Consider the following 20000-nt stretch of genomic DNA (forward strand, 5'->3'; position numbering starts at 1 on the left):
ATTGTCATTGTGTCTATTAAGCTATTGTTTATTAAGCATGTTTATTAAGCATGTGTCTGCCATTGTGTTTATTAAGTATGTTTATTAAGTGTGTTTATTAAGCGTGTCTGTCATCATGTCTATTAAGCGTATTTTGATTGAAACCTTTATCTACATTGAGGGCAACCCTCTTTTTCCCCCTCGTTTATTAAGTGTGTTTATTAAGCGTGTATCTGTGCTGTCCTGATGTGCAGTGTTTACTAAGCGTGTATCTGTGCTGTCCTGATGTGCAGTGTTTATTAAGTGTGTATCTGTGCTGTCCTGATGTGCAGTGTTTATTAAGCGTGTATCTGTGCTGTCCTCGTGTGCAGTGTTTATTAAGTGTGTATCTGTGCTGTCCTCGTGTGCAGTGTTTATTAAGCGTGTATCTGTGCTGTCCTGCAGTGTTCCGTGATCCCGTGTCACATGGGCGTGCGCTGCATCAACACGTCCCCAGGGTTCCGCTGCGGCCCGTGTCCGGCGGGATACATGGGCCCCCAGGTGCACGGCGTGGGACTCGCTTACGCCAGGTCCAACAGACAGGTCGGGCTCGACTCCTCTCATCACAAGATTTCAACGCAGCCAACAGTGTTTTAGAGGTGGATTTATCCTCTTGTTTTTTGCTTGCTGTTTTGAGCAGGTCTGCAAAGACGTCGACGAGTGTGTAGTGGACAACGGTGGCTGCGTGCAAAACGCCAACTGCATCAACACACCAGTACGTAGCCAACGAACGAACATAATGGAGTTAATTTCTTCACATGTCCCTTGTACCGTACACCAGCTTCATGCCACGCTGTTGCTTCTGTGTGGGCAGGGATCTTACAGGTGTGCCTGCAAGAAAGGGTACGTCGGTGACCAGAACAGCGGATGCAGGGCAGAGCGAGGATGTGGAAATGGCCAACACAACCCGTGCCACACCAACGCTGACTGCATCTCTCACCAAGACGGAACGGTCGAGTGTGTCGTAAGTGTCAGACAGAGGCCATCTTCATTCACTTCTTCATGGACCTCTTACCTGTGACTTGACTCTACCAATGACCTGACAATTACATTCTTATGACATCACAACTCAGGATCTATGATGTCATTTCAATAACTATGACCTCATAATTAATTCCTTATGACCTCACAGTCCAGAATCTATGACGTCACATTGCAATATTTAAATGACTATGACCTCACGGTTATGTCATTATGACCACACAGTCCAGAATTTACGATGTCACATCGCAATAACTATGACCTCACTATTCATTTCTTATGACCTCACAATTTAGTATCTAACCCACACCATCACCATGTAACGACAATGTATCCAGTCAAGAGGTTAACTAACTAATGACGACAATGTAGCTGAGTGAGAGCCAAACTACACTTTAACCTTCAACCCCCATGGATCTCTCTTGTCTATAGTGTCATGTTGGATGGGCAGGCAACGGTTATTTCTGCGGGCCTGATGTTGACATTGATGGCTTCCCAGACCAGAAGTTGCCTTGTCCCGAGACAAACTGCAAAAAGGTGGGAAAAGTTGCTGCTCTCTGAGTAATACACCAACACCAGGACAGAACTATGACCTATGACCTATGACATCATCTATGACATGGTTCAAATGGTTTGTGCTGCATTCCACCAGGATAACTGCCAGACGGTGCCCAACTCTGGGCAAGAGGACGTCGACAAGGATGGCATCGGAGACGCATGTGACGATGACGCAGATGGTGATGAAATTCCAAACACACAGGTCAGTCAGTCACACACTCACCAGAGAGCTCAGTCAGTCACACACTCACCAGGTCAGTCAAGTCACAGCGATCTGCAGAGATCTGGCATGAAGTGACCCATAAGCAAGATCTCTGCTTTGCTGTAGCTGTGCAGCTGGTCAGGTAGGAAGCACCTTCACATAATGTTTCTGTTATGACAGAATGTTAAATCCTAGGGGTATGTGGATGCCGTAACTAGTTAAGCTAAAGAGAAAAGTAGTAAACACAAACAAGGAGGTAACTGAATTAAATTACCGGTTTATTGTATCCTGGGTGTTCACATGCTGCCTTGCACACGATTTGATTCACGCTGCTAAGGCCCTAATTTTTGCCTCAGATAGGGGACCAATCACAGAACAGGGGGGAAAGCAAGACGATGATGAGCTATGCAAGACGATGATGAGCTATGCACAGACGCATTTGATTGATGCTTTAATGATCATGCTGACCCTGAAGCTGTCTGTTGCCAGGACAACTGTGTGCTCGTGCACAACGTGAACCAGGACAATGAGGACCAGGACGACTTCGGCGACGCCTGCGACAACTGCCGCCGTGTGAAGAACGACGACCAGCGGGACACAGACAGCGACGGCCACGGCGACGAGTGTGACGACGACATCGACGGAGACGGTAGGACAGCCCGCGCAAAACGACCGTGCTCGATCTGAAGTGGACCTGGGACAGAGGTCCTCAGTGAATTCTGAGGTCAACTGCGACCTTTCTGACCCCCAGGTATCAAGAACGGGCAGGACAACTGCAAAAAGACGCACAACGTCGATCAGAAGGACAGAGACAGAGACGGCGTTGGAGACGCATGTGACAGCTGTCCTTACGTCCCCAACCCTGACCAGGTGTCAAACTCTCTCTCTCTCTCACACACACACACACATACACATACAAACACATGCATACAGGTACACACACACACACACACACACACTATCTCTCTCTCACACACACACACACACACACACACACACACACACATACACACACACATGCATACAGGTACACACACACACACACACTATCTCTCTCACACACACACACACACACACACACACACAGACACACACACACACACACACACACACACACACGTACACACACACACACACACACACACATCTATGAGCTCTTCTCTCCTCTGTGTTGACCATGTGTAATCCCACTTCCCTCTCCACAGAGCGATAAGGACAACGACCTGATCGGGGACCCTTGTGACACCAATAAGGACAGGTACAGTACAGTAGGCTCTCATGCTGCAGTGGAGTTGAGTTGACTGTAGCGCTGTGTCTCACCTGTGCCTGTGTAAACATCTTACCTGTGTGAACATCTTACAGTACCTGTGTGAACATTTTACCATGTGTAAACAGGTAATGATGTCCCTGTGTGTGTGTGTGTGTGTGTGTGTGTGTGTGTGTGTGTGTTTCACGGGAATCTCTGTCCAGCGATGGTGATGGGCACCAGGACACCCGGGATAACTGCCCAGCCGTCATCAACAGCTCTCAGCTGGACACCGACGGAGATGGCCTCGGAGACGAGTGCGACGACGATGACGATAACGACGGGATCCCCGACCTCATCCCCCCCGGCCCTGACAACTGTCGCCTGGTTCCGAACCCCCTGCAGGAGGACTCCGATGGTACATTCCAGATTTTAGACTTTTGGACAGCTGCCATGGCAACAACCCATAAACAACAGCCGGTCCGCACATACGGTGTCAGATGGAACATGCATTTGGTTAAAATGTTACACTATGTAAAGATAAGTTAGTATAGTATGAACAGATATGTTACAGACCTTTACATGCATCTGGTAAAAATACATTTTCAGATAAAATAACTGTAGAATTGTACTTGTATAATGTACACATTAAGACTTCTTTCCCACGTGTGCTTTTGTGCTGCTGCGGTCTGGTTCTTGTAGGGGATGGAATTGGCAATTTGTGTGAGAATGACTTCGACAACGACACCTTCATCGATAAGTACGACGACTGCCCAGAGAACGCCGAGGTCACGCTGACGGACTTCCGGGCCTTCCAGACCGTGGTTCTGGACCCCGAGGGCGACGCCCAGATAGACCCCAACTGGGTCGTCCTCAATCAGGTCCAGTTTGCACTCGTAGTCCGAACATTTTGTTTGTTCATTCTTTGATGCTTGACTTCATATTGAAATGATCTCTTGAACCTTTCAACAGGGCAGAGAGATTGTTCAGACCATGAACAGTGATCCAGGCCTGGCTGTCGGTGAGTTATCAAACTCTCTGATTCTGACAAACACTCCAAAAAAAGACGAAAAAAGAGAAGCCATCAGTCTCCTCAGTTCTAAAATGGAGGATAAGTGCAACACGCAACCCATCTCAGCTCTCCTCACCTGACAGGTTACACTGCATTCAACGGCGTGGACTTTGAGGGGACGTTTCACGTGAACACGGTGACCGATGACGACTACGCGGGCTTCATCTTCGGCTACCAGGACTCGTCCAGCTTCTACGTGGTCATGTGGAAGCAGGTGGAGCAGATCTACTGGCAGGCCAACCCGTTCCGCGCCGTGGCGGAGCCGGGCATCCAGCTGAAGGTACGTTACCGTGGGCAACACCCAACCCGTTCCGCGCCGTGGCCGAGCCGGGCATCCAGCTGAAGGTACGTTACCGTGGGCAACACCCAACCCGTTCCGCGCCGTGGCCGAGCCGGGCATCCAGCTGAAGGTACGTTACCGTGGGCAACAGGCCAACCCGTTCCGCGCCGTGACCGAGCCGGGCATCCAGCTGAAGGTACGTTACCGTGGGCAACACCCAAGACGTCCGTGGGCCGATTATAACAAGTTTGAAGAAAGAACTGTGACTGCTATCCTTTATTCATAAAGTTTATATTGACGCCGAGGAGGATTTAGCGCCAAACAGATTATACAAAGATGTTGAACACGTCAGTCCAGTTATTTACGCTACAGTGGGCCCATTCACATACACCTCTCACACACACACAGCACCGCATGCTGACTGGCACCTCTCACACACACCCAACACGACATGCTGACTGGTGATGGCAGTGCCAGCCGCCAGGGTAAGCCTCATGCATATAGTCATGACAGAAAAACAAACTGCTTTTGGCAGAAAGAGTGTTTTGCCTTGAACATCTGCACAAGACACGATTGAAATTGGACGTGGAAACTGATGAAGTAGAAGTTCCCTGTCCAACAACGTCTTCCTGTAAATGACTAGTCAGCGCTCTCCATGATGATGAGCTGTTCAGACAGCAGACCTCCCCACTCTCCCTGGGAGTGACTGGCGCCTCTGTTCGCCTCTGTTCCCGCTGAAATTTACATTGAGTCATCTAGCTAACACTTCTATCCAAAGCAAATTATGAGAAGGAACACTCAAGCCACAGAGCCACTAGGCCATATTAGTGCAGCAATAGGTACTGCTCACATAATAATAATAATAATAATAATACATAGGTTTTATATAGCGCTTTTCAAGGTACCCAAAGACGCTTTACAAAGCACAGAACAAAAAGGATACAAAAGGACAATACAGTACATACAAAGCAGACATGTATACAAACACATACGCAAAAAGAACAATACAAAGAGTATATGGGAAGGGGGGGGGGGGGGGGGGGGGGTTTGAGGTGATTTTTGAAGAAGCATAACAGAGTAGCATAACAGGTGAAGCAAAGTCAGGTTAAAGGAGAGTTACAGGAGGAAGTACAGGGATAGTTTAGACTGGATAAACCCAGCCTGATTTGCCAGCGATTGGATTTCGCCCAACAGCTCAGACTGGAAACCTGCACAATCTATCTCTCCTGTTGCCTTCCCACGTTTCCTGAAATCAATCACAAACTGGCTGATCCACCAGGAGCACCCGGATCATTGGTCTGATTAGTTGAAGGACTATCCAAGCGTACAGAGTAATTTGAACTATGCCCATTGATCACGCCTCTTGTGCAGTAGAAATACAGTGTAGACTCCCCAGACTAATGTTCAGTCTGAAACGATTGAGTTTAGTCTGGTGATAGCTAGACTAAGGATCGTTAGGATTGAGGAGAGGGCTGTAGTGTGTGCTAGCCTGACGACGTCATACTCAATTCTTCTCAGAATATGAGTCTGAAACTGCTCCATTCAGCTGCGATTATGGGGCGTGATTCAACCGACACAGGGCGGGGGGGATAGCTCTGCATTCATTGGATAGACCAAACCAAACAGAACAAGTTATTGGCTGTCAGTATCTGCGAAATCTAAGATAACGAAATATGTAGCAGGGTAGGCTATAACATCCTCCTTCGTTTTTGAAAATAATTCCTTCAAACTGTATGCAATGAACAGCTGGGGAAGTGTGTCGTTAACCCAACGAGCAAACAGACATTTTTAAACAAACGGGAACAACATCACCCAAACATGCTGTTTTAACTTGGTGAAAGTGAAACTGAAGTTTTCCCACATATCCACGTTGGTCTAAGTGTTCAGAAATAGTTGTCTGAATCCGTGATAAAACCTCCGTTTCAATAGCTAAGATAAACGAAAGGCCAAACTGCATGAACAAATTATGCATTCATAGCCATAGCGTTTCTGTTGCAATCAAAATCAACCTAAGCCAACACGGTCTCACACCCAACTCGTCGAACGAGGACGCATGCAGCCGTGAATGTCACTGCTGTTCATCTGTCAATCATCACGTAAAGCCCGCCCTGACAATGTGATTGGTCCGAACAGATCTGTATCTCGAATAGTAGCAGCTGAACGGAGCAGTGCCAGACCGAAGTTCCCTGCAGAAAAATAATGGAGGCGGGGCTAAACTTCGGTCTGGCATCCAGGCTAAGTGTGTGCTAGATTAGTCCCACTATTAGAATGGGAGCGTACCTATGTTCCCAAGGTCCTATGTTCCCCACTTTGTTTGGGACCGGGGAACATAGGACCCTTTTTGAAATTGAAAAAAAAGGGTCTTATGTTCCCTGCTTTTCCCAAGAAGGGTCCTATATTCCCCGGTATGTATTGAGACCAGGAAATACAGGACCCTTTTAGGGAAAACTGGGTAACATAGGACCCAGGGAACATAGGGATGACCCCATTAGAACAGCTTGATGAACATTTTTGTCCATAATGAGTATCTAGGCCTGTGTGCAGCTCAAACCCCCTGTTAAGCTTTAACCTTGTTCTGAGCTCTAACCTTTGACCTTGACCTTGATGTGTCCGTCAGGCGGTGAAGTCGTCCACGGGACCGGGGGAGAACCTGCGCAACTCGCTGTGGCACACGGGCGACACGACGGACCAGGTGAAGCTCTTGTGGAAGGACTCGCGCAACGTCGGCTGGAAGGACAAGACCTCGTACCGCTGGTTCCTCCAGCACAGACCTACGGAGGGCTACATCAGGTAGGCCACTCAATCACTACCGTCAGGAAGCCTACATCAGGTACTCAATCACTACACAGTCAGGAAGCCTACATCAGGTACTCAATCACTAGTCAGGAAGCCTACATCAGGTACTCAATCACTACTACAGGCAGGAAGCCTATGATCAGGTACTCAATCATTAGTCAGGAAGCCTACATCAGGTTCTCAATCACTACAGTCAGGAAGCCTACATCAGGTACTCAATCACTAGTCAGGAAGCCTACATCAGGTACTCAATCACTAGTCAGGAAGCCTACATCAGGTAAATCACTACAGTCAGTAAGCCTACATCAGGTACTCAATCACTACACAAGAATGTAACAATGTAAGTACCAGTATCTCATTAATGTGTGTGTGTGTGTGTGTGTGTGTGTTCAGGGTTCGTTTCTACGAGGGCCCTCAGATGGTGGCAGACACAGGCATCATCATCGACACCACCATGCGGGGCGGCAGGCTCGGGGTGTTCTGCTTCTCTCAGGAGAACATCATCTGGGCCAACCTGCGCTACAGATGCAACGGTGAGAACCAACAAGTTCATATACCGCAAGCTAGTGAAAACACAGCCAGCTAGTTAAAACACCACAAACTAGCTAAAATGCCACTAGCTAGGCTAAAACACCACAAACTAGCTAAAACGCCACTAGCTAGGCTAAAACACCACAAACTAGCTAAAATGCCACTAGCTAGGCTAAAACACCACAAACTAGCTAAAACGCCACTAGCTAGGCTAAAACACCACAAACTAGCTAAAATGCCACTAGCTAGGCTAAAACACCACTAGCTAGATAAAACATTCAGTTAGGCTAAAACACCAATAGCTAGGCTAAAAACACCACCCATCAGGTGAAAACTCCACCATATAGTAGTTAAAACCATAGTTAAAACCATAGTTAAAACGCCACTAGCTAGTCAAACACCTAACCATCGATCAGTTGCCAACTCCACCAGTTAAAACACCACAAGTCAGGTGAAAATAGCACCAGCTAGTTAGGCCTTTCACTTTATCTATTGGATGTGTTTGTCCAAGACGTTATTATCCGAGTGCCCCACCGACTGTTGTTTCCCTTACTGTTAGCATACCCACTACATCACACTTACCACACATTTAATCAACGTCATGCTCGTCATACCAATTACATATAACACACTAACATGGACTGCTCTAACAGTTGAATGAAGAAAGGTCATATCAAGGTTATCCAAAATCTCATGTCTGCTCAATGTGTCAATTGAGCAAGGTTGTAAATTATGTTTGATAAAACACCCTGAAAGTAAAGTGTGACTCAGTCAGTCAATGTGAACACAAGCATTCTGTAAACATACTGTAGTTTATCAGTGCTGACGTTGATGCTATATTCATGTGAATTGATAAGGATAAACTGATGCTAGGGAAGTAGGCTAAACCGTCATGCTTTGACCATTAAAGATCAAGCGTTAAGTCCTCCACAGGCACACACGGCTCAAACTGAGACCTACTGGCCTAATGGATGACACACACACCTCTCTTACAGATACGATACCTGAGGACTTTGAAAGGTTCCGGACTGAACAGGTGCAGCTGTCCTTCTGATCACTGAGGGGCACGTCCACCAGAGTCCTTCAGTCAGGAGCACATTCCACTCACAGGAGCCAATCACACCAGCGGCGGTGGAAGAACTGCGGGTGGAACCCACCATGAGCAAACAGTCCTGCCGCTCTAATCAGCCTCCCTAGAGAGCGGGCCTCAAGAACACACGTCAGCGCAGCACCGCAGAGGTCATCTGAAGGTCGCTCCCGCTCTGCCCCCTACCCTGTCCCGTGCGGTCACGTCTGTGTGAAGTGTACAACGAGTATCTACACATTTCAGCGCCTGTGATGTCATACGGTCCAGGGTATGCCTGAGTTAGGATTTGTTTGACATCAACGTTTTAGTTAATATGAAGTAGGCTAAAGGGCTTTAAAGATCTTTGATTTTGACTATTGATTTAAGAAACTATTGTTAATGAAGAGACTATTACTTTTTTAATGAATGTATTGATGTGTGTATTACAAAAGCTATAGAATAATAGTGTATGTGCGACTACAATACTGTTACATTTGTAAAGACTATGTTACACACAGTGATGGTGTATTGCTCATTTGAGATTAAAAGGAGACAATAAAAGGTTTCAACACAGTGTCTATTTGCCTGGTCTGTGATCTATTTTAAATGACCAATACCAAGGCTCATGTTTAAATGGAGTCATTCGCTTGCTTAGCAGATAGTCAGTGTGAGAAAAAACTGTATGTGAATGACTAGATAAATTAAATATAAAATAAATATTTGTTTGTATGCACCTCTGGAAATGACTAGTGCAGGTGCTGGAGACACAAACATGCACAGGTACTTCAAATATATTTTAAAAAACACATACAGAAATACAGCTTACAAAATAGAAATCGGGAGAACAGGGACATCTGTTACATAGCTCAAACACCATGCAGTCACAGCATACATATGAAGAACGCCCCTGGACAGAGTCCACTGGGACTATATACAGAAGGGAAGGTGCCTTCCAGAGTAGTTATATCATCAACATCACACAGACATGGACACATGAGCAATAGGGGTCAGAGGTCAACCACACAGCGACCGTCCAGCTGCGGAGGGATGAGCTGCCGGACTGCGAGAACCATTTGGATAGAAACGTTCTCGATCTTATTTTCTACGCCATGATCGAGAAGAGAGAAAACAAATAAACAAAGAAAAAAAAATTTAAACAAGCCGCATTTACAGCACAAACCAAATGACCACTGAGAAGTTTAAGTGCATCCTTTAATGTCAAGAAATCAGAAGCAGGTTTGCATTTACATCGTTACTTTCAATGTCCACCAGGTGGTGGTACAGGAGCTTCAGCACAATGAGAACAGAGAAGGGTGTCATTGTCAGGTTGTTTTGTTGTTGTTGTTGTTGTTTTGGTTTGTTTTGGGGAGAAGGGGGGAAAAAAGGCAGATGACATTTTGCACCACAGAGTTCTGGGAGAGCTCCACTCCCCACGTACGCCTCAGGAGCACGGCCACCAAGAGACGCGTCTCTCTCCCGTTTGTTTGTTTGTCTGTTTGTCTATTTGTTAGTTTGTTTTTCTTTTCTCTTCACAGCTCGAGTCCTTTTCCAGGTGATCCAAGAGAAATGAGGCCGTGCGAACAGGAGTGAAGCGCCTGCTTTCCCCAGGTGCCTCTGGTCACTGCGTCCACTTCAGGAGGAGCCTGTCTCTGATGTGGACTTCTCTCCGCAGGGCCGGGGGGGGGACGGAGTTCACTTTGCAACATCAATCTCTGAGCCTACTCACCAAGTGGTGGCCTTAGGGACGTACGTCAGAGTTTATATATACCTACCAACTTCACTGAGACCAAACACAAAAAAGCCCTCATTCACGCGTGACATCAAACGCCGCCCTCCGACACAGAGGAGGAGCAGCGGCTTCCCTCTCCACCGGATAAATAGATATACATTCTACACTTCATATAGACATGATAGCACACCACACTAGAGTGGACAGAGCCCTTTCAAATGTTGCATTGACAAATGCCTGGCCTCCGTGTTAGTAACACCCCCCCACCCCCACCCCCCCCTGCTCTCCAGGCGTTCCGAGACGCCTCCAACGGGCCGCCCAGGTGCGCCCAAACACTCGACCGCCCCACCTGTGTGTGCACGTAGATATAGCTCAACAGTCTGCGCTGAGGTTTCCAACAGTCCCAGGTTTGAATGAAGCCAAGTGATAAAGTGCAAAAACAACAACTCACAAAAGAAACAAGGAACTAGAGCAAGACCAGGGGGGGGGGGGGGGTGGGTAGGGGGGAGCTGTGTGTGAGGTGGGTAGTGGACAGGCGTGCCCAGAGGGTAGTGGGGAGTGGGCAGGAGTGTGTGGTGGGGAGTGGGCAGGAGTGTGTGGTGGGGAGTGAGTAGTAGGCAGGCGTGCCCCTTGGAGAGTGGGCAGGAGTGCCCGGGGGGGGAGTGGGGAGTGGGCAGGTGTGCCCGGGGGGGGGGGGGGGTAGTGGGCAGGCATAGAGCAGGGGAGACGGGGGTCCAGACCACCAACATGCACGACCGGCATGGGAGCAATAGAACAGAAACACTAACCGCATCAAATCAAACTTTGGTCCAGCTTGGGGCTTCCGGACGGACATTTTGATGTGTGTGTGTGTGTGTGTGTGTGTAAGGAGTACATTCTACTTCCAGCTCAGCTCTGGGGAAACTAAATGGGTGCGGGGATCTAACTCATGCACACGGCTTCTCCTCCAGCCCAACAGGGGTCAGAGTTCATCAGGAGCTGTAGGCTTTCAGAAAGAACAACCGGCATTTGCTTTCGTCTGTTTTTAAACTGTGTTTTTTTTTGTTTGTCATGCAGTCATCATGTTGTAGCAGTACCTGTTATATACAATGCTGGCCAGGACTCTTCCCTGGCAGAGAAACAAAAGAGAGATATGTCTAGACTACAAAACAAAGGAGATAATCCTTCAGTTTGTCTGGAGTTGCTACTCCTGTTCTGTCCCAGCGGGGCACCAGCAGGGGAGGTGCCGACAGAGGGAGTGTAGCGCGGAGTCTCCAACTCAACAAACTCATCATCTCCATGGAAACAATGCATATCATACACTCAGTTTCACACTGACAACAAAGGCGCAGAACAGCACTTGCAAGCCTCCCGTAGTGGGAGCACTCGCTCTGTCAGTAAACGTTGTTAATGCGTTGTGCAGATGTGCGCGACATCTCCCACACAGTCTCCGTGATGATGTGTTCCTAACTAGACTTGGCTCAATGATAATGTTCAGGTTGATCTTTTTGCATAGGAATCACAAGTTCATCTGTCAGAAAAAAAACACAAAGCCACAAAACATACACATAGTCCACACAAAACAAGAGTGTGATTCCTGTGCATGGTATACACTGCAAACATGACACAGTTGGGGAAACGGAAAAGAAAGCAACAGAAAGCACATCAGTGAACAGAGACGGCAAGTATAGAAATAACAGAACGGACTTCTAGTAATACTCTTGACAGGAGTAGTACCCTCCCCTCGCTTGCTCTTGCTGTATGGGACTTAGTAATACCACCGTTTAGAAACAGCACAATACATTGGCCATTGAAGAATTCATCAACAAATACAGTTTTAAAATCAACATTGCATGACCACAACGGTAACAGTAGTTCAACATCTAAAAACAACAATAAAACAGGAAAAAAAAAAAAAAAAGGTTTAGGTTTCCTACACTTATAAAAGACATCGGTCAAAGTCAAACCACACTGCAGAACGGAGAACAGCATCTTGTTCATGTAAGGCAAAATCAGCATCTTTCACAGTGGTGGGTTATGATAGCCATCCTGCCCCCCGCCCCTGTCCCCCTGTCCCCCCGCCCCCCTCCCTCACTCCCTCCCTCCTTCTCTCCCTCCCTCCTTCTCTCCTCTGTCTCTCAGACACTTGGGTGAGTCAGCTGTCTGTGTGTGCATGATAGATCGATAGATAGCTACATAGCTAGCTAGCCAAAGGGAGCGCATGGGACCTGGCCTCTTGTCTCTCGTCTTGGCACGTCCTCATGACGTTTGGCGCTGGAGAGGAAATCTACAGAGCTACAGGTCAACCAATCACGAGCAGTCACTACAGCATAAGCCCCACCCACTACAACTTCATGAAGAGTTGGCTTCACAACATCTTGTGCACTTGACATCGCATCACAACCCACGAGCAAAGTGTTTGGGGAGGTCTAGTACTCCTTATAAACAAATAAATATTCAATAAATAAAATAAATAAAACTACACAAACCAACATGAACAGTCGAATAAATATACATTTACACATTTTTTTTTTTTTTTTAAAGTGCACCAATGGGTGTAGAAAACAAGTAGGCCAGTGGGCAATTTGGCAACCTATGTAACAAAAGTGTAAAAAAAAAAAAAAAAAAAAAGGTAAACATACACACAAGTAAATAAATAATAAATAAATGTGAAATAAATAAAACTATGAATCATGACACCGAAGCAGTAACCAGGACGGCGGTGGTCACGGTAACTCTTGATATGATGTCAGTGACGCCGCTGAAAAACGCTACTGTTGTCTCCATGGCAACGCAGATGAGGCAGAGATGGCATGACACATGGCAGTGACTTCACACATTCTCTCCAAACAAACAAAAACAAACAAACAAACAAACCAGAACAAAAACAAACAAACATCAGGGCGGAGCAGCAGTGTATGACAGCGTCTCTGCCACGGGGCCTCACCGGTGTGGACTGCAGCAATGTCCACACGCTAGCCAAAGGTGTTGACCCTCCCCCGTCACCCAAATGGTTTTTGGTAGCATGCCATCACAAACAACATGTGGATGAGGACTATAAAACTGGGTGGGGAGGAGAGAGAGAGTGTGTGTGTGTGTGTGTGTGTGTGTTTAGCGATGTGACCTCAGCAGGACTCGTCCCTTGTCTCTCCGCGCTCCTCGGTCCGTGCGTGTGTGTGTAGCGCTGGTCACAGCCGGTCCATCCTGAAGGTGTCCTCTGTGGCGGCGTCGGCCAGAACCATGTCCGGGTCGTTGAGCATGTGCAGTCCGTCTAGCGTGAGCGGGTCGATCTTCAGCTCGTCCAGGGGGAACTGAGAGTCCGTGTCAAAGCTGATCTCGCCCACGCCGGCCAGCGAGGAGGCCAGCTCTTTGGACAGGCTCGGGGGAGACTCGCCTGTCACTGGACCACAGGGGAGGGGACGTCATTACTACGCAAACAGCACTGCACGGTCATCACACACATACTCTGCTCTTGGACTTCCCTCCACATGTGAGATGTAAAGACAACATATGCCATCAGGGGTGCATACAGAGACACTGGCGTGATGCAGCTCATGGATCTCAAATCTGTATTTCTATGCAGATCTTCCCTGGTGGCTCGTTATGGCTTAACATCTCTAGGAAGCGGTCTACTGTACCTGAAGTCATCACTCACTGGTCAAGATTAGTCACAAACTCATGTGCAGCATTGCATAATATGACCTTTCAAAGGCTTTGATACAGTGGATCAAAATATTGTGTTACAGTATCTGGATAAAATTGGGGTATCCACTAATGCTATCGGATGGTTCAAGAATTATCTCACAAACAGATTTCAATGTGTCACATGTGACCGACGGAGTTACATTAAGGAGGCCTGAACTAAAAATTGGAGTTCCACAAGGTTCCATTCTAGGGCCACTGCTGTTTAGCATTTACATGTTTACAATGATCATTTATGTTCAATGTTCACCTTGTTGCAGATGACACTGTTATCTATTGCACTGCCTCTTCTCCATGTGAGACATTGGTAAAAATTACAGGCCTTCACAACTTTACAAAAACATGGATTGAGGATAAAGATGGTGCTAAATTCTAAAATATATGCTGTTCACTCAATCTCTTTCCAATTTACAATCTTCGCCTCAAATCATTACCTGACACGGACAAGAAATAGACAAAGTCTCAGGGTACAAATACTTGTTTTTTGTACTTGATAAAAACCTTTAATTTAGTCTTCATCTATCGGTAATTTGATTAAGAAACGTAAGAGTCAAGCTGGGTTTCTATTTAGAAATAAGGCTTGTTTTAATTTAATTCTTCTACAAGATGGCCGACACATCAGATCTGTAGCCGATTAAGGGCCAGATTAGGGCCAGATCGGGGCCAGATCAGATCATCCTGCCCAGCGACTGCTGACAGATGTGGAGAACTGGACTGACTGATTAACAGGTGCTCAGGGGAATCTCCCTGGCCATGCTGTTTCTCTAACAAAATGTGTGAGTGTGTGTGTGTGTGTGTGTGTGTGTGTGCGTGTGTGTGTGTGTGTGTGTGTGTGTGTGTGTGTGTGTGTGTGCGCGTGCGTGCGCAGAGTGCTCCACAAATACAATACCTGTGAGAACAATGTTGGGAATGTTGCCATGGTTACTGTATGATCCGAGCTGCGGCGAGTTCTGGAGCGCGGTGTGGGTTCCGCTGAGGCCCATCATGGCCGCCTGGGTGTAGTTGAGCGTGGAGCACGGGCTGTACAGGCCGCTCGAGCTGTTGGGGAGGTCCATCTCGATCATGTTGAACTGCTCAAGCTTCAGGACCAACACCAGGGGGACAATACACACAATGAACCTGGTTAGATTTAAGCTATCATTGGAAGCCCCAACACCAGGGGGACAATACACACAAAGAACCTGTTTAGATTTAAGCCATCATTGGAAGTCCCAAGATAAACAAGCTTCAGGACCAACACCAGGGGGGCAATACACACAGTGAAGGTGCTAAGCTTTAGGCTACTATTGGGCGTCCCAAAACAAACTCAAACAACGTTGCCTCCTTCATTGCTACTGACAGGCAACTGAGGAAGCTTGAATCCATTCCAGACAATATAGCTTCTGTAAGTTAGAGAAGCTGCCACATTTTCATTAAATGGTGAAATAAAAAGGTGACCCCCCCTCCTCCCCCCCCCCGCACGTCGGCGCACCTGCTGGGAGAGGGCGTTGGTCTGCCTGGAGGCCAGCTGGTGCTCGTAGAAGGAGTCCCCACTCAGGCTCGTCACCAGGGGAATGTGCTGCACCAGGAGGTAAACACACAACTGCTCTCAGCACAACAACAACAACAACAACAACAACAACAACAACACTCCCTCTAAACCCCCATTCGGTTATCTTACTTAAATGCTAAATCATTATTTGACCACAAGGGGTGGGAATCTACATCTTCACTTAATAGCTACAGCAAAACCCTGCCATATATAAATACATACATACATACATACATACATATTTACATGTTCCGTATTAAAAACCTGCTTTCAAAGTTTGTGAGGAATAGTATGTATGTGGTTATAGTGTGTGGCTATAGTGTGTGTGTGTGTGTGTGTGTGTGCTTAAACACAACTCTATGGAGCTCTATGAAGCAGTGGAGCAGACGCAGAGCACACCAAACATGAACTCTGGACTGGAAATGTAGCCCAGCGGCCCTCACACAGGCCCCACACAGGCCTCACACACACGGGCCCACACACACGGGCCTGATCACACGGGCCTGATCACACGGGGCCTGATCACACGGGCCTGGCGCTGAATTTACCAGCTTACGCTTTACCATCACAACCACCAGATTACACAAGAAGGGTTTAGATTTAGATTGAGGCCCACATTTCCAGGACACGTCTCCACTCTGAAATTCACACACACACACACACACACATAACAAGTCGGACACGAGTAGGAACAGAAGCCCAAAACGGTGATCGTAAACGATGGCGTCCCTCGTCTGCGTCGGCCGGCCCCTCTTCTCTTCGTGCTGACGCTCCAGCACCGCAGGCGGCGCCGGGGTCAGCACGAGGAGGAGAGCGCCGCTCTGGGGGCGATTGCTTTCCCCTGGCAGGAGAGCGGGGTGCTAAACTAGGCCCATGGAGCGCCGCTCTGGGGGCGATTACTTTCCCCTGGCAGGAGAGCGGGGTGCTAAACTAGGCCCATGGAGCGCCGCTCTGGGGGCGATTGCTTTCCCCTGGCAGGAGAGCGGGGTGCTAAACTAGGCCCATAGACCCCCCCCCCCGGGACCCTCCCTGGAACCCCCCCCTGGACCCCCCAAGGGCGTGAGGGCCTGGTGTGAGGCGTTTTAGAGTGAGGGGGGGGCGCACAGACAGACAGCAGACTTCACGCGAGGGCAGGAACGCAACAAGGCACACGGATGACAAGATTGCAGATGGGCAGCCACTGGACACAGAAGCAGTCGGAGAACAAAGAAAAGAGGAGGAGGAGGAGGAGGAGGAAGGGGTGGAGGTGGGAGGGAGGGAAGTGACCACACGATGAGCAAGCGAGCGGGGCGGACACGGGCGCGGGCGCGGCTAGCGGCTCTCTAGGCTGCCCTGGCGCAGGGCGCTGGGCTCTCGGCCGCCCTTACTTGCGGGGAGCCTCCCGGGGAGAAGCCTTGATTGGAGCCTGGCGAGGTGGGGGACTGGGTGGCAGGGGAGCCCGACTGCGTGCGGTACTGTGGGAGGGAGGGAGGCGCATCACACCGCCACATCAGCATCACACCGCCACATCAGCATCACATCACATTGCAGGTTACACGGTGCTCAACAGCCCTGCTGCACACCTCTCTGTGAGGACAGGTGCGGCCCACCAGGTAAGGGTTACCAGTGGCACTTGTAGAGGAGGTGCCGCACACTGTCCATTACGCATGCAAACACAACGTCTCGGTCATGAAGACCTTCCTCTGGTGAACTTTCTGAAGAAGGTCTACGTGACCGAAGCGTTGTGTGAATAAATGTTTTTTTTGCATGCGGTGTGCGGGACGTCTTCTATAAGTTAGACTGGGCCACACTGCGCTAAGCTCTGGGCCCACACGCGGTCACTAGAACCATGGCAGGCAGGCAGGCCGGTCCAGAAGTCTCTCTGACCCCTGGGGAGAGAGCGAGCTCCTCTTCTCCCTCCTCAGCTGTAGGCAGCGCAACGTGAGGAGCAGAAGGCTACAGAACTCATATGCTAACCCCATGCTAACTTAAACTTAACTACTTATCTTTTCATGTCGGTTTACGCTTCACCGAAAAACATTTTACTGCTTTTAACAATTAACAGTTTAGTTACTATTACATTAGTTTTATGGTTCTACAGTTCAGGTACATTATACTTAAAAATGAAAACTACGAGGAGTACAAAATGCCCATAAATGTTTCTTCAGCAATGTTTTTTTTTTAAACTACACATAATTAGAAAACAGATTAGAAAATGAAACCTTGCAATTAAGAGATTAGAACTAGACTATAACACATTATTGACTTGAACCGACATCTAAAACATGTATGTTAAAACGAACCACAGCACACTTGTAGTGAGGAACTGCCCTTTTAAAAGTTATCAAAGAACACCAGGTCGGTACAGAACTACTAAGCAATTCTTATGGAAGGGTCGAGAAAAGTTTACGAGTGTGAATTCAGATGAATTATAATATCTATTCATCATACAAAAGGGAAGTGTAAATAAAAAACAAAACCTTCATTCAAATCTACCTTAAGATTGAAAAATGGATGAGAAAGGTTTGGTGAAATACTACAGAATATGTAGTAAAAAATATTACTTTGGACACAACACCCAACATATGGCACACTTTATCCACAGAGCCATATGCCTGCTGAGACAGCTCGAGATAATCTGGGTCCCTCATCGGTCATTTAGGAATGCACCCTGCTCTCCATTATACACCAGGCTATTCTGGAGCCCTCCTTCTGGAGCACTGCTCTAGGTTCCTGATCCTGGATCAGAGGTCATTTTGGAACCCTCTTTAGACTGCTCTAGGTTCCTGATCCTGGATCAGAGGTCATTTTGGAGCCCTCTTCAGACTGCTCTAGGTTCCTGATCCTGGATCAGAGGTCATTTTGGAGCCCTCTTCAGACTGGTCTCTGCTGTACATCAGTATGCAGTAAGTCTCTGCACTTTTCCTGCGAGTGCAAGGAAGCATATTCTTCTGTCATAGGCTATGTGGTGCCTCACTCTAGAGAAGTGCACTAGTGCCCTCATCATCTACACTAGTGCACTAGCGCCCCCATCATCAACACTACTGCACTAGTGCCCTCATCATCTACACTAGTGCACTAGTGTCCTCATCATCTACACTAGTGCACTAGTCACCTCATCATCTACACTAGTGCCCTCATCATCTACACTAGTGCACTAGCGCCCTCATCATCAACACTACTGCACTAGTGCCCTCATCATCTACACTAGTGCACTAGTGTCCTCATCATCTACACTAGTGCACTAGTGCCCTCATCATCTACACTAGTGCACTAGCGCCCTCATCATCAACACTACTGCACTAGTGCCCTCATCATCTACACTAGTGCACTAGTGTCCTCATCATCTACACTAGTGTACTAGTGCCCTCATCATCTACACTAGTGCACTAGTGTCCTCATCATCTACACTAGTGCCCTCATCATCTACACTAGTGCACTAGTGCCCTCATCATCTACACTAGTGCCCTCATCATCAACACTAGTGCACTAGTGTCCTCATCATCTACACTAGTGCCCTCATCATCTACACTAGTGCACTAGTGCCCTCATCATCAACACTAGTGCACTAGTGTCTCATCATCTACACTAGTGCCCTCATCATCTACACTAGTGCACTAGTGCCCTCATCATCTACACTAGTGCCCTCATCATCTACACTAGTGCACTAGTGCCCTCATCATCTACACTAGTGCCCTCATCATCTACACTAGTGCACTAGTGCCCTCATCATCTACACTAGTGCCCTCATCATCTACACTAGTGCACTAGTGTCCTCATCATCTACACTAGTGCCCTCATCATCTACACTAGTGCACTAGTGCCCTCATCATCTACACTAGTGCCCTAGTGCCCTCATCATCTACACTAGTGCACTAGTGCCCTCATCATCTACACTAGTGCCCTCATCATCTACACTAGTGCACTAGTGCCCTCATCATCAACACTAGTGCACTAGTGTCTCATCATCTACACTAGTGCCCTCATCATCTACACTAGTGCCCTCGTCATCTACACTAGTGCACTAGTGCCCTCATCATCTACACTAGTGCCCTCGTCATCTACACTAGTGCACTAGTGCCCTCATCATCTACACTAGTGCACTAGTGCCCTCATCATCTACACTAGTGCCCTCATCATCTACACTAGTGCACTAGTGCCCTCATCATCTACACTAGTGTCCTCATCATCTACACTAGTGCACTAGTGCCCTCATCATCTACACTAGTGCCCTAGTGCCCTCATCATCTACACTAGTGCCCTCATCATCTACACTAGTGCACTAGTGCCCTCATCATCTACACTAGTGCCCTCATCATCTACACTAGTG

General features: G+C 47.8%; 2 protein-coding genes across 4 annotated transcripts in view; one reads left to right on the forward strand and one right to left on the reverse strand.

The window, feature by feature from the left end:
* Window positions 1-7151, forward strand: part of comp (cartilage oligomeric matrix protein) — an 8836-nt gene extending 1685 nt beyond the window's left edge. Inside the window, exons 4-16 of the mRNA XM_062556623.1 lie at window positions 424-561; window positions 659-733; window positions 833-982; window positions 1432-1536; window positions 1652-1759; window positions 2249-2408; window positions 2511-2629; window positions 2965-3017; window positions 3230-3423; window positions 3708-3886; window positions 3978-4026; window positions 4161-4357; window positions 6975-7151. Of these exons, the coding sequence (XP_062412607.1) occupies window positions 424-561; window positions 659-733; window positions 833-982; window positions 1432-1536; window positions 1652-1759; window positions 2249-2408; window positions 2511-2629; window positions 2965-3017; window positions 3230-3423; window positions 3708-3886; window positions 3978-4026; window positions 4161-4357; window positions 6975-7151 (1704 nt within the window). The remainder of the gene's footprint in view (window positions 1-423; window positions 562-658; window positions 734-832; window positions 983-1431; window positions 1537-1651; window positions 1760-2248; window positions 2409-2510; window positions 2630-2964; window positions 3018-3229; window positions 3424-3707; window positions 3887-3977; window positions 4027-4160; window positions 4358-6974) is intronic.
* Window positions 7152-12577: 5426 nt separating this feature from the next.
* The window catches only part of crtc1b (CREB regulated transcription coactivator 1b), a 17431-nt gene continuing 10008 nt past the window's right edge, over window positions 12578-20000 (reverse strand). For 2 of the 3 annotated variants that reach the window (XM_062555945.1, XM_062555944.1), the window contains exons 11-14: window positions 17059-17145; window positions 15632-15718; window positions 15050-15239; window positions 12578-13858 (exon numbers count right to left, since the gene is read on the reverse strand). In XM_062555945.1, coding sequence (XP_062411929.1) covers window positions 13647-13858; window positions 15050-15239; window positions 15632-15718; window positions 17059-17145 — 576 coding nt within the window. In that variant the 3' untranslated portion in view covers window positions 12578-13646. The remainder of the gene's footprint in view (window positions 13859-15049; window positions 15240-15631; window positions 15719-17058; window positions 17146-20000) is intronic. The other variant, XM_062555946.1, reaches the window with a different exon arrangement.

Source organism: Sardina pilchardus, chromosome 15, assembly GCF_963854185.1.
Source record: "Sardina pilchardus chromosome 15, fSarPil1.1, whole genome shotgun sequence".
NCBI classification, from domain to species: domain Eukaryota; kingdom Metazoa; phylum Chordata; class Actinopteri; order Clupeiformes; family Clupeidae; genus Sardina; species Sardina pilchardus.